We start from the raw sequence: 13550 nt of genomic DNA, 5'->3' as shown, positions 1-13550 counted from the left end.
ACTCCAACTCTTGTGAGAAAACAATTAATTACTAATTCACATAGTATTTTTATTATTCTTTAATAATTTTGATTAAGAAGAGAAGTCCGGAAACGGTAAATTGTATTTACACAAAACTGTGTACTTAAAAGTAAAAGGGTTTTATTTTAAATAAATAAGCTATACTGTAAATAGAGCACCTTGTTGCTATTAATATGACGACAATTTCAATTTACTTGTATTAGGTATTCGTCGCCAGGATAGTTTCAAGACTTACTTCAGATAACATATCTCTCTCCCTTCCCCCCTCTCTACTTGGTTTAAGAGGCCATTAATAGATCTACGCCAATGACACTATATGCACAATGAAAGCAAGACAGTACCAGAGAAATACCAAATTACTAATTCATTTATATTAATTAAGAAGCAAAAACGGAACAAAAACTTATGCAAAATAAAACTATTTGGTCTATTTTCTAATTCGGCTGTGACAATTTAAAACTTATTCGTGAAAAACATTTAACAGTACTTTTCCCAAATATTGACATTGCCATGAGAATGTTTGGGAGTATTTTAACATCAAATGCCAGTTGAGAGTGGTCGTCAAGTGTAATAAATAGAATTAAAACCGTCTCCAGAAATCCAACGTCGGATAATAGACTGTACATCCTTCATGGCGTGGTGCTATGCACAGGGGAACACTTTACTTTACTTTTACATCTGGCATGATCCACATCGAATGCTGATGTCCTGCAATAATTTGTCTTTGTCTCTTTCACTCATCACTTTTCTACCTTGAAAGTCAGAAGGAAACAGTTTTAGGTTAGTGTTCTCTTGTTAAATCTAAGTTTTGTATTGAAGTATAATGAATATTTTTTAATCAGACGTGTCTATATTTTAAAGATTACCAAGTGTTATTAATAGTGCATGCAACTAGTGGAAGTGGAGTACCATGATAACAAAAGTGTTAATGATAATACATAATAATAGTAAGAAGAATAAGAATAATGATAATAATAATAATAATAATAATAATGTCAGCAGGGCCAAAAACAAAGGATAGGCTAGTAGCTCAAATTTTACAATCCCCTCCCCTGACAAGCTGACAGAAAAATTGAAATCTTACAGTGCAGCACTGATTAAACAAAATGACGTCATCTCTTATCAAGGCAACTCAAGACCACTCGCAGCTTTATCTATTCAGTAAGTATTCCACTAAATGTATGACGTGGAAAGGCAATCCTTTTTTGAAATATGTGGAAAATATTGAGTATTGACTTTGACATGTTATATGAACTTGAATGGGAAGTATTACCGCACCCCTCCCTTTCCTTGTTCCTCAGACCTTTTATCTTCAAACTACCACTTCCTCCGATCTCTGCGAAACACCTTCGAAAAAAAATCTTCCATGACATTGAATATGTCGGAACAAGTGTTAATTTTCTATCATAAAATGGAGCTGTTACATATAAATGAAATCCAATTATATACATGGCAAGAAACTAGAGAGCTGCAGGGATATGATTTCGCTCGAGCACCAAATAGTTCACACGGATGACGCTCGATAGCATACGAACTTCTTCGCTCGAGCGAATAACGCTCGAACAGGCAAAAGGAGCGGTATACACTCGAAGCCCTGTAGTACGTATATAACCGTAATTTGTCCGCGGTAGTGAGCCCTCAAATATGGATCGTGAGGTGATTGACATAGTGAAATTGAAACTCAAATGATAAAATTAGTTTACTTTATCTTACCAATACAGTGATATATGAAAATGAAATAGATGATTGTGGGCAGAAACTGCCAGGACGAATATTTTACAAGTGTTCACAATTTTTGTCACATTAAAATGCTAATCCATTGTATACGCTCGAGGGTGGGAGATTCCAACGAGTACTGGCGAGCAAAGGTACTCTACTCTACAAAAAACCCTATTGGTACAAATGGAAAATAATAAAGCAATAAAGTTGTTACTTTTGACACTTTCTTCTTCAGTAAAATAAACGGGTAATACACTCAGTATCTATCAGAAATGAACAGGCGCCATATTGTTTCAAATACCATAATCAGTATTTAGTAAGATAAGATTATTCCGTATTCTCTGAGCAAGACTTCTAAGATAAGAACATTGAGGTGATAACACAACTTCCACGTTTTGTGGTACTTTATTACGTGCTATGTTCTAACGCTAACTTTAATCAAGTCAAGTGTTAAATTTTCCAATAAGGCATGCACGCAGAAGAACGGACAGTTATTTGTACACGTTACATAACAGAACATAAAAGAACATAACAGAAGTATAAATTTATAAGTGTTTCAAACACGAAGAGGGCCATTATGTGATTCTCAAGAATCTCCTGCAGAAAACTGTAAATCTGTAAAAGGTAAGTGGGATTAGTTAAGCTAATACGTCCTAATTTTGTAATTTCATGTGCATGTCATATGCTTAGAAATGTTGTTGAATTATACGATATTTAACAAAAATTGGAGTGAAGTAATGTCAAGTATTTAATATTTATTTACTCAGATCGATATAGAATTCCTTTAAGGGGAGATCACAGTATATGCATATCCGCGTCCTCATAGTAGTACAATTGTCCCGCGCGCGGCACTCAGTACCGCCCTATCAAAATCAACATTATTTACATGAGTTATTGATGCTAATCAATGTTCAATTACACTAGCTTCATGGCGTGGTGCTAAGCACAGGGGAGCACTTGACCTTTTCTTTTTCCATGATATGAAAAACTCAATATGCTGACCAAGGCAGAAAATTTATTTTATTTTAAAACATAAACTAAACGTAACGTTTCAACCTTCTAGCAGGGTCTTCTTCAGACTCTCTACCCAGTACAAATGAAACAAGGTACAAAACAGGAAGATATATATACACAAAAGTCACTTTCCTCCAGACACAAGTCTATTATAAAGTTGTTTTCTCTCTAGAACACTCCAGCAGGTGGCCTTCCCTTGTCAACTGTACTTTCGCTGACAGCGATTTGGATAAACATTTCCTTTCATCTGGAAAGTGTCTGGACTCTTCATCTCACGCTCATTTTCTTTCTTTTTTCATTCCTCTACCTTCTTCTCTCCTCTTTCTCTCTTGTCTTTTCCACTCTTTCTAACACCTTCTTCCATTCTTTGTTTATCTTCAGTCCCCCTTTCCAGTTCATTGTGTCTTCTTCTCCTTTCTTATCTATTTCCTTGGCCTCCTTCCATTTTCTCACTAGTATTCTCTTCTCCCTTCCTATCTGCTTAGCCTCATCCCACTCTATGTCATGTCCTGTTTCTCTCGTGTGTTTAAATATCGCATTTCTCTCTCTTTTAAGTCGTACATCATCCCTATGTTGTTTCAACCTGTCTTTTAACCTCTTTTTCGTTTCTCCTATGTACACACTCTTGCTAGAAGTTTGAAACTTTACGTTTAGTTTATGTTTTAAAATAAAACAAATTTTCTGCCTTGGTCAGCATATTGAGTTTTTCTTATTAGCTACAGCATTCCGGCTATTCAAAACGCTTTTAAAATATTTGACCAGTTTGATTAAAGCAAGTAAAAAATATACGTAAACCTACATCTTTCTGATACTGTAACTACTATTGAAATGTTTGCTGAGTGTGTTAATGAAACTCATTATAATTTGAATAACTTTTCTTCCACTGAAAATAAAACATTCTGGATGTATTATATAATTGTAACCTAACTTTAATATTTTTATAGTCTTTGTAGCTAAATTTTGGATATTTCTTTAATAATAATTTGAAAAATTATCAGCTGCCATGTTTATTCACAGTTTAATGATATTAACTCTATTTATGGTTTAACATGATTACTATTTTATATATTTTTTTACACAAAATGTTTGCTATTTTTGGCCATAAAGTTATTGAACTTTAAATCAAGAGAAATCCTGTGTTTACATTTCCTTTCGTATGAGCTTCAGACCATCAGTACATATATTTTGTTTCCTTTATTTCCCTATCTTAGAACCTAATAATCACCATTAAATGATTACTAGAGTAATGTACTTTCACCAAAAGTGTTCCTGATATGTACAAAATCCTTATCTACATTATTGTAAAAATTATTAATATAGAGTGATCCACCCTGTTCACAAGTAATGTGTTCTTCTCTTTCTCTCTCAATCTCTAATTCTCCCCGTCTCTCTCTTTTCACCTCTGTCTCTCTGTGAGAGAGTGAGCGTCACAACATCCACGATACCACAATACCAGAATACAGGAATATGCCTATTTAGAAAGAGAAACATCCACTAATCAAGTCTCCCATCTCACTTCCTCTCTATGTGATTGTTTGTGTGACAACATCCACAATAAAACAAAATACTAGAACATTCAGAAGCCTGGTGTGTATGACAATCCCCCCCAAAAGAACAACAATATTATACTATAAAATACACAAGGATGAAAAAAAAGAAACTCTATTTATGAATAAAAGTATTAGTGTACATTGTTGAATGTAACTTCGTTTGGATTTCATGACTATCCATCTTATTGGCCAAGAGGAAACATTCAGAAGAATCCACAAGATACATTTATCATCCAGTTTTCTTGCCAATTGATGAACTGACGAATTTTAATGCTCGACGAACAGAACACCTGGGCATTTCTCTTTTTTTCTTGAAAGCCATTCTAGCATTACTGGCTCCTCACCCCCATTCTTTCGACAGTAGACAATCAGTAAAACCCGACATGACTTAACGAGGCAATTGACCATACCGCGTTTGTTACAACCTGTCCCGGTTCCCGCGCTAGCTGATCGCTGTCTTTTCTCCGTGCTGGGGAAAGTCAAAGCCAGGCAGCCAATTAAAATACGCAACGTGGCAACAGAGTCTACGTAAGCGCCTCTCTTCTGGCTTCCATTCGCTCCTTGTTGCCCAGCAGACAATTTTTTCCTCGTTTCTCATTGGCACCGAAACTGTCGAGCGATCCGTAGCGCGGGAAACGGGACAGGTTCTAACAAACGCGGTATAAGCATAACATACTGAGACAAAGCCATTTGACAGATAGTGGTACGGTATAGTATACGTATTTCCCTTAGGAAGTATTATACCTAGAGAAATGTAGCACTTTCAAATCTCACATTTTTTAGGGGAATATATATAAAAATGGCAGTATTGCTGAAACTTGAGACAGTGAAACTCTTTTGTGAAATAAAGCCCAAACTGCATTCGCAATACTCGATAACTACATAAAGATCACACAAATAAGAGAGAATTGAACAATAAATCGATTATGATATAATGCACTTTAATTTATTTGTACTATTAATTTGATGGAATATCTCTTTCAAAACACATTACATTAAGTGTTCGTAATTTGCATGTAAACTGGAATGAGTTTTTAAAATACAAAAATGGCGCACTGTTATTACTAATTTCAAATTTCCCACAGTTTCAGATTATTCCGGGAGAGCCCAATGTTCCTAATCTTAGCTAGGGAATGGAGAAGATAATATCATCATCGTACGTCAGATGTTCTATGTTTTAATAGAGGAATTGTGCTTCTTTAGAGGACATCCTAACTATTGGAACTCACCTCTTCAGAGTATCTTGAGGATAAACGAAAAAATTGAAACTTTTTAAACTCATTACAGTTCTAGTGAGTTAAATCTTTGGCAATTTACTAAAACGTACTATTTCAAGTTATGTTCTTACTTGGGTAAACTCTTGAATGCAAGAGTTAGTGTATTGGATGTTCCTTTCTTTATCCTTATACTTGCACTGACATTTGTGTTACGTGTTTATTGGAAATTCTTTAGACAAGGTGCGTGTGTAGTATATAGTGTTGCGTTTATTGATGTAATCAAAATGGGAGTTTCGTTTTCGACGGACACCGGGAAACCCATGCATGGGTTGCTGTCGGCAGCTGAGAAGGGAGACGTTGAACGAATAATGAGCTACATCACAGATGGGGAAGATGTGAACTTCATGGACGAGATGGGATGGAGACCTTTGCACTTTGCAAGTGCAAACGGGAAGGAATCCGCACTTGACTATCTCCTAACGCACCGTGCTGATGTAATGTGCAAAACAGTAGACGGAAGAACAGCGTTACACTTGGCGGCACAAAGTAACCATGACAAATGCGTCAGATGTTTGCTGCAACATAAATCCGACCCTCATGAGAGGGATCAGTTAGGTAATACCCCCTTGACGTACGCGGTGGAAAGTAAAAACTTCAAATCCATTGTGTATCTGCTTGAAAAGACGCGAGAACTTCATGAAGATATCCTTGGGTACGCTTACTCTCTCCATGCGTCAGCCTTCAGTGGTAAAGATTATTTTTTAACATATATTTTTGAAATATATGATGATGTCGACGTGAACCTAAAGGATGATGACGGTAATACGCCTCTTCATTATGCTGCGATGAAGGGTAGTGCCAAGTGTATCAAGATGCTACTAGCACAGGACGCCGAGGTTGACGCTGAAAATTTAGAAGGCAAGACTCCATTGCGAGTAGCAGTACGTGACGATCACACAGACGTCGCAAACGAATTGATTGAGGCAGGTGCAGATGTTAATCATGCAGATAACACAGGTGTAACACCTTTGCACATAGCTGCATACACAGGAAGCGTGGGATGTGTGAAGTTGCTGCTGGAGAAAGGAGCAAGTTTGGAAAGTAGCACAGAAAAGGGAGAAACTCCATTACATCTTGCAGCCAGATGCGACAAGAGGGAATGTGTAGAAGTTCTGATAGAAAAGGAGGCGAAAGTTGACGCTTTGGACATAGAACAGATGACCCCTCTTCACTGGGCGTCGACCGAAGGAAGCACGAGCTGTGTGGAAATTTTGATTCGCTCAGGAGCACAAGTTGAAGCTCTAACAGCCGGAAACCAAACCGCTCTTCAACTGGCTGCTGCTAAAGGCCACGTTGAGTGCATGAGGCTGTTAATAGACGATGGAAAAGCTGATTTCAATATAGTGGACGAGTATGGTCTCAGCCCAGCTAAAATGGTAATCGAACGTGGACACTACGACTGCCTGAAGTTACTCCTGGAGAAAGGTGCAGAGATGCCAAGCTATGCAGTAAGTTACCCACACTTTTTGCACGCAGCTGCCTTCACGGGTCGAGCAGAATATCTAGAAAACGCGCTGAAGAAAGCGTCGGATCCAAACAATCGGGACAAACATGGCTTTACCCCACTGCATTACGCTTCCCAGCAAGGGCATGAAGATTGCGTCGGACGTCTTCTTCAACATGGTGCTCTGGCTAACGAGAGAACTCTACAACAACAAACGGCGCTACATTTGGCTGCAATTGGTGGCCACAAGGGATGCCTATCTCTCATGGTCAATGAAGAGAATGTAAATGTGAAAGATTCTGACGGTTTGACTCCACTTGATTGTGCAGTGCAAGGAAAACACAAGCAGTGTGTTTTCTTACTTATTCAAAACAATGCTGAGATTTCCTCGCATGTTAACGATTACAAGTACCTTGTTCATGCAGCAGCGTACAGCGGCAAACCACGTTTAGTTGAAATGGCGTTAGACGACCTGCATTTTCCAAATATTCCCGACGACGAAAACATGTCACCTTTGCACTACGCTTCGGTAAACGGTCATGCCAATGTCATCCAGGTACTATTGGATAAAGGAGCGTTGACGGAAATTACAACCCTTCAGAGAGACACGCCACTTCACGTGGCTGCGAAGGCTGGCCAATCAGAATGCTTGAAAATATTACTCGCTAATGGCGCCGATGTTGAAGCAGAAAATATTGATAACAAAACAGCAATAGCTTTAGCAGCCGCCAGTAGTCATAGGGAATGCGTAAGGATTTTGTTGCAAAATAAAGCCAAGGGGCAAAATTCCGTATATAACTATGAGTACATTGCCCATGAAGCTGCTTTGACTGGACGAGTAGATGTTTTGGAAGAATGCATCACGCTCCATCAAGACATGACAAGATTGGACGATAAGGGGTATGCCCCACTTCACTATGCCGCGCAAGAGGGCAAAGTGGAGTGTATCAAGCTATTACTCAGTGAAACATATGCTGTAAATTCAAAATCGGAAGATATCAACCCAAAAGACGATGAACAACAGCTAATGAACAATGCCGTGAACTCATACGTCAACAAGCTAACCTCAAAAGGTCATTCTGCACTACACCTAGCAGCTCTCAGTGGACACAATAATTGTTTACCGGATCTTCTAGGTTCAGGGGCTAAAGTGAACTTCCAAACCAAGAGTGGAAACACGGCACTGCACCTAGCTGCAAAAACGGGCAATGCTGACTGCATCCGAACTCTACTAGACTATGGTGCGGATATCGAGGTTAGAAATGTAATCCGCAATACAGCTCTCCAAGAAGCAATTACGGCAAACAATAAATACACTGTTTTTTACCTGTTAAAGGCCGCTAAAACTATTCCACAACAAATTTACGACTACGATTTAAAAGTTCATGCTTTCTGCTTTTGTGGACTAGCAAACGAAGCAAGGAAGGAGATGCAGACTAGTAGTAATTGGATTTTGGAAGATAATGAGGGTAACACGCCAGCACATTATGCTGCACAAGAAGGACACGTCGAATGTCTAAAGTTATTTTTAAATTCAGATAAATTAGGGTAGTTAATTTTAAATTATATGCATCATACCCCTTGCAGTCACAACGTATAATCAATTTGCAACTAATTTACATATAAGAATGTTTCAAAGTAATATGTTTAATCATGTACAACATTTAAATGAGCAGTGAAATGATTAAATATACACACCATTTAAGGTTCGTGTTCAGGGAATAAACACTGTTTGACTGTTTGTAATACTTACAAAGTCATTCTGAAAATAGTATGGCTTGTACTGAATGGCAGATTGTATGTATGTAACACCATTAGTTATAATTGAATCTGCCACACGAAGAACTTTGTAACTAACAATTTTACCGACACAGACATTAAATTCGTGAAGAATTGTTTTTGTGTTCTAGAATATAGTAGTGACACGTTTCATAAACAAATGGAAGAGTTTTCTGCACCGAGGAACTTCGTGAGTGAGGAAAAACGTGTAAGGGATATAAACATGGTTGATTGTTTCTATGTCATTTGGAGTTCGTTGGATTCACCATTACTCTTGTAATCGGTTCAATTAATGTTAAACAGAATTTACTTGACAGTTAGTTGTTACAGGATGTCTACCAAAATAACAAATCCAAAATTCTTGACTATTTCATAACTTTTCTTTCACGTTTCTTCCTTTGTCTTGACATTCCCCCCTTTTCTTAACATTTATATAATCACCCCCTACTTAGGTATAGTTAAAAAAATAATTTTATTCAATGAAGAACCCCTACCACAAGGCCTGTTAAGGTCAAAACTGAAGCTTTACTTTAATAAGAGCTTAAGACTTGCTATTAATGTATGTAACAATTAATGCTTCAGACTTCATCTTGGATAGGGAATGGCCACATTAATTTATTAAATATTTTTACATAACTTCACGCATACAAGAATGTAATTCTTAGGAAACAATGTTAACCACAACTCAATACAATTTTTGATTTCCGAATATTCAATTTTTTCACTTCCCAGTAGGAACATAATGTAAATTCATTATACTGTAAAATAAATATAAACAATTCTTCACCACAAGCATAATTTCTTTACCTATCTGTGGATTTCTTGACATTCTTGACTGGTAGACATCCTGTGTTAGTAGACAGTCACTGCCTTGCAAATGAAGGATTCGAAATGTAACGAAAGTGAAGGTAAAGTTGAAATTAAAAACTCCAGGTAATATAATTTTCAACATTTTATAGTAAAATGAATACTGCTATAATATCAAGTATATTTGTGTTACTATAACTATCATTGTATATTAGAATAAGCTGTGTTATGGATTTCTTTTGTGGCTAAAAACCGATTATTTCTTGATAAATTTGATGAAAATGTTTATATATTTGGAAAATCTACCCTGTCATTGTAGTTACTGGATTCGGCTCATTAAAGGATTGCAAGAAAAAAGAAAAACGGAGTTGATGTACTATTTTCAACAGTTAGAAAATAAGCCTTAAATTTTGTTTAGATGATAAAATTACATAAATAACTTGTAAAATGAAATAACAATTGGTGAAAATGAAATATCCATAGAGTCTCTGTAAAAATATATTTGTGTGAGGAAATAAATCTGTAGTTTTTTAATGTAACATTTTAATGTTTTTTTTCTATTAAAAAATAATTATAATAATGTGAATATGTTCCCCGTAAAAGAGAGTGCAAGTAAATGCAAAGACCGAGGATAGTAATCCCCTCCTCCCCCCCAAAAAAAGTTTGATGTACACATGATGCGAACCAATACATGTCTAGTGCACAATGGAAACTGTACTTAGGGAATGTTTGCTCTATTATTGGGTGAAAATAGGTTATATCAGTGGCGAATGGTTACTAAAATTCTTCTAAGCGGCGAGATAAGTGACCTCACATAAGTTTCTCTGCACAGGATTCGAACCCACACCACTGGTTTAGCTACGCGTAACCATACAGATTTATTAATGGTACAGGAATTTTAAATACATTTTAATTCCGGTCCAGGAGAGAACATCAGCAAGCCGTAAATGGGTTCTGGACCGTAGAGAACCTTTATATCTGTAAAGTATTTGAATTCGGTCCAGTAACCTTTTTTCCGGATCAATTTAAATACGGTCTAGGAACCTTTTTTGGGATCCTTCTAAATAGGGTCCAAGTTCCGTATTAAAATGAAACAATGCATAACTTGGACCGAATTGTGCGAGAAAAAGATTTCGGTCCTGTTACGGAACCCAATAGAACCGATTAGAATTTACGGTTCCTGGACCTTCAACAACCCTGTTACCATAATTACTCCACGACGGTCATTTCCTGTAATCAACAATAATGCATGTAAAAGATAATGAAAATTGCATCTGTACCTAATTCTGGGACGGACTGGATGGCGTAAAGCGCCCCAAAATAGCGAGACTTGACTCATATCTTGTTTTTTGCCTTGAGTCAATCCATATCAAATGGTCAAAAAAAAAGAAAGATTGTTTGCCAGACAATTGTTTAAAAATATTTTTTGTTGTTGTAAACCCCCATAAGGGTACTTTAAAACAGGAATTATTTCTATATTTTTTTAAATGACCTCGTTAACAAATGGCGGCCTGTTTTATGGTTTCAGGCATTTTTGGCCTTAAATTTGTTAAGTCATCTAAGAAAAATGATATAAAGTTGGGATGAAAAACGCTGTTTTCAGTACATTTCAAGCTAAATTTTATGTCCTGCACGGTTTCTTTCTATATCTAATGCAAATGACTGAAATTTAGGGCCAAAATTGATATTCGCGTTTCAACAAAAATCAAAGTTTATTTTTTAAAAAATATATTATTAATTTATAGCAGGGACAGCTGTATTGTTACAGCTCTGTAACGTCTTTTCTTTTTAGTTACAGCTCTTTAGAAATGCTCGTTTCTTTTTGTATTTTATTTTTCAAAATTTGAGCCCCAATAGTTGTCTTGGGGGACCTGATAAAAATTCAATATTCACAGCATACGGAGTACTGTGTGAGGGATGCTTGTAGGAAAAAAATTGAGTTTGGTATTCCATGGATAACAAAGTTACAACAGAGGAAATTTGGTCAAAAACAGCCACCGAGCGGGTTATTGAGTTCTGTGTTCTTGAATTTAAAAACAAACTAAAAATGCTGACTAAGGCAGAAATTTATTTTAAAAAACCCATAGACTTTTGTTTCGAGTCTGAAGAAGATATTGCTAGAAGGTTGAAACGCCACGTGTATAGTGTGTTTTTTAAATAAATTTCTGCCTTGGTCAGCATTTTTAGTGTTTTTTTAAGCATGGAAACAAGGCTTAACAGTGTTTTTATTGAATTTAAAATGAAATGAAATATTGCCAGTCACGTGGATAGTACTTATTTCCGACACAAAAGGATGTAAGAAGCAAGCACGTGCAAAAGCGGAAGTAATAGGCTGTAACTGAGTGAAACATGACAACAATTGTTTAGGGTGGATAAGATTTGAATGATAGTAGCCCCATTGTTGCAATCTCTCACTCTGCACACCGGAATTCACCGTGTGACATATTGTTGAATATGCAACTTCCTGCTAATCTTGATCAGTTACCTGCCCGAGTACAATACGGGTAGTGTGAGTAATCACAAATTCTGTTCGTGTTTATCTACACCAGCCACTAAAAATAGTACACACACTGGCGTTCCTACGAAGGCCATTTCCTCTGTTCAATGCCTTTCAGATATAATCTAGTGATGTTTTACGCATGTATTTATGGAACACACGTGTGCATGGTGAGTATGCAATTTCGTAACAGGCTAATGGTTGCGAAATGGATAAGAACTTACACAAATTGCCAAAAGCTTGCCAAGAAGACTCAATGCAACTGGACCTAGGATTTAAAGTAGGTTTCCAGGCCCTGGCCAATGTGTCTTCACCGAGGACCGAAATCAGGACACTTTCATTGCATTTGATTGATTAATTGAGTTGGTGTTTTAAGTCCACTTTATGCACAGCAAGTCTAATAGAGACTGGACCTATGCCTCCACCGGGAATCGAACCCGGGACCCGTTGATTACAAGGCAATGACGCTACCACTGCGCCATCTGGGAGGCTTACTTTCATTAGAAGGCGACAAGTTAACGCAACATTATCTGCCCAACCTAACAAAATAAAATTTCCTATCGCTTTTGCATAGACCTGTGTTTACCGTATGGCGAAGCTTGCCACCACTCTTCCATTATTTGTAATTCTTGATAAAATTTTCCGATCTTTGAAGTTCATATGCTGGATGTCTTGAAGTTTGTAGCTTCATGTAAATTTATATGTGTACGGTTCTACTTTTCACAATGGCATGGTATAAACTTTTAATAAAGGTGAGAGCAAAAGGTGGAGAGGTGTGATAACTTTCACAACGTAGGCGGTACACTCTGTTTCAATGGAGCAAGGACGCGCATAACGGTAGAAAGCGAGTGGCTGCAGCAAATCACTACAAGCTGCTGCAAACGGATGCTAGCCGCAGACGCATTTCCCTCCATGCGCTCATTTCTCCTCTCAGGCGTTCATCGGGTGGGCCCTCTCGAGCCATTACATGCGCCGAGATTGTTTTCATTGGTAAGCTCCAGAGGTTCTCGGGACAGAATGTAGGTTAAAATGCAAGCGATTACTTGCATAATCCAATCTCCAAGTAAATTTGCCTCCACCTCTTGATCGCAAGTCTTTCATTGATTGAATTGGGATACATTGAGTCGCTTTTCTGCCACTTTGACTATTAGAGGCGATGAGGATGGATGGCGATACTATAAGATGGATGAAGAAACAGTCCCAAGCATATATGGACGACATAATACAATTCATACAGAGAATTTTTTTGCCTTCAGGTCAAGGCGCCAGAGCCTCGTAGTCTGCAAAACGCAGTCCAGGGTGTACTTCAGGGGAAGTCACCCCTTCTTTCACCCCGAGAACTGATTAGGAAATATACACAGATAATGATTATATAAATTTATAAATTTCAATATGCTTTCAAATGGGCTGGATGAGTTTTACTTATCTCGCTCCAATTTCTT

At 37.3% G+C, this 13550-nt stretch overlaps 1 protein-coding gene across 1 annotated transcript; it reads left to right on the top strand.

Annotated features, from left to right (window-relative positions):
- Positions 1–5740: 5740 nt before the first annotated feature.
- On the top strand, positions 5741–9922 carry LOC146002342 (uncharacterized). The gene has a single exon (XM_083140071.1). The coding sequence runs from the start codon at positions 5806–5808 to the stop codon at positions 8575–8577; it is 2772 nt and encodes a 923-aa protein (XP_082996197.1). The 5' UTR covers positions 5741–5805; the 3' UTR covers positions 8578–9922.
- Positions 9923–13550: the final 3628 nt, after the last annotated feature.

Source organism: Lepisma saccharinum, chromosome 18 (assembly GCF_977018435.1).
Source record: "Lepisma saccharinum chromosome 18, izLepSacc3.1, whole genome shotgun sequence".
Classification (NCBI taxonomy): domain Eukaryota; kingdom Metazoa; phylum Arthropoda; class Insecta; order Zygentoma; family Lepismatidae; genus Lepisma; species Lepisma saccharinum.
Note: the sequence above shows the minus strand (reverse complement) of the source record. Positions and strands in the feature narration are given on the sequence as shown.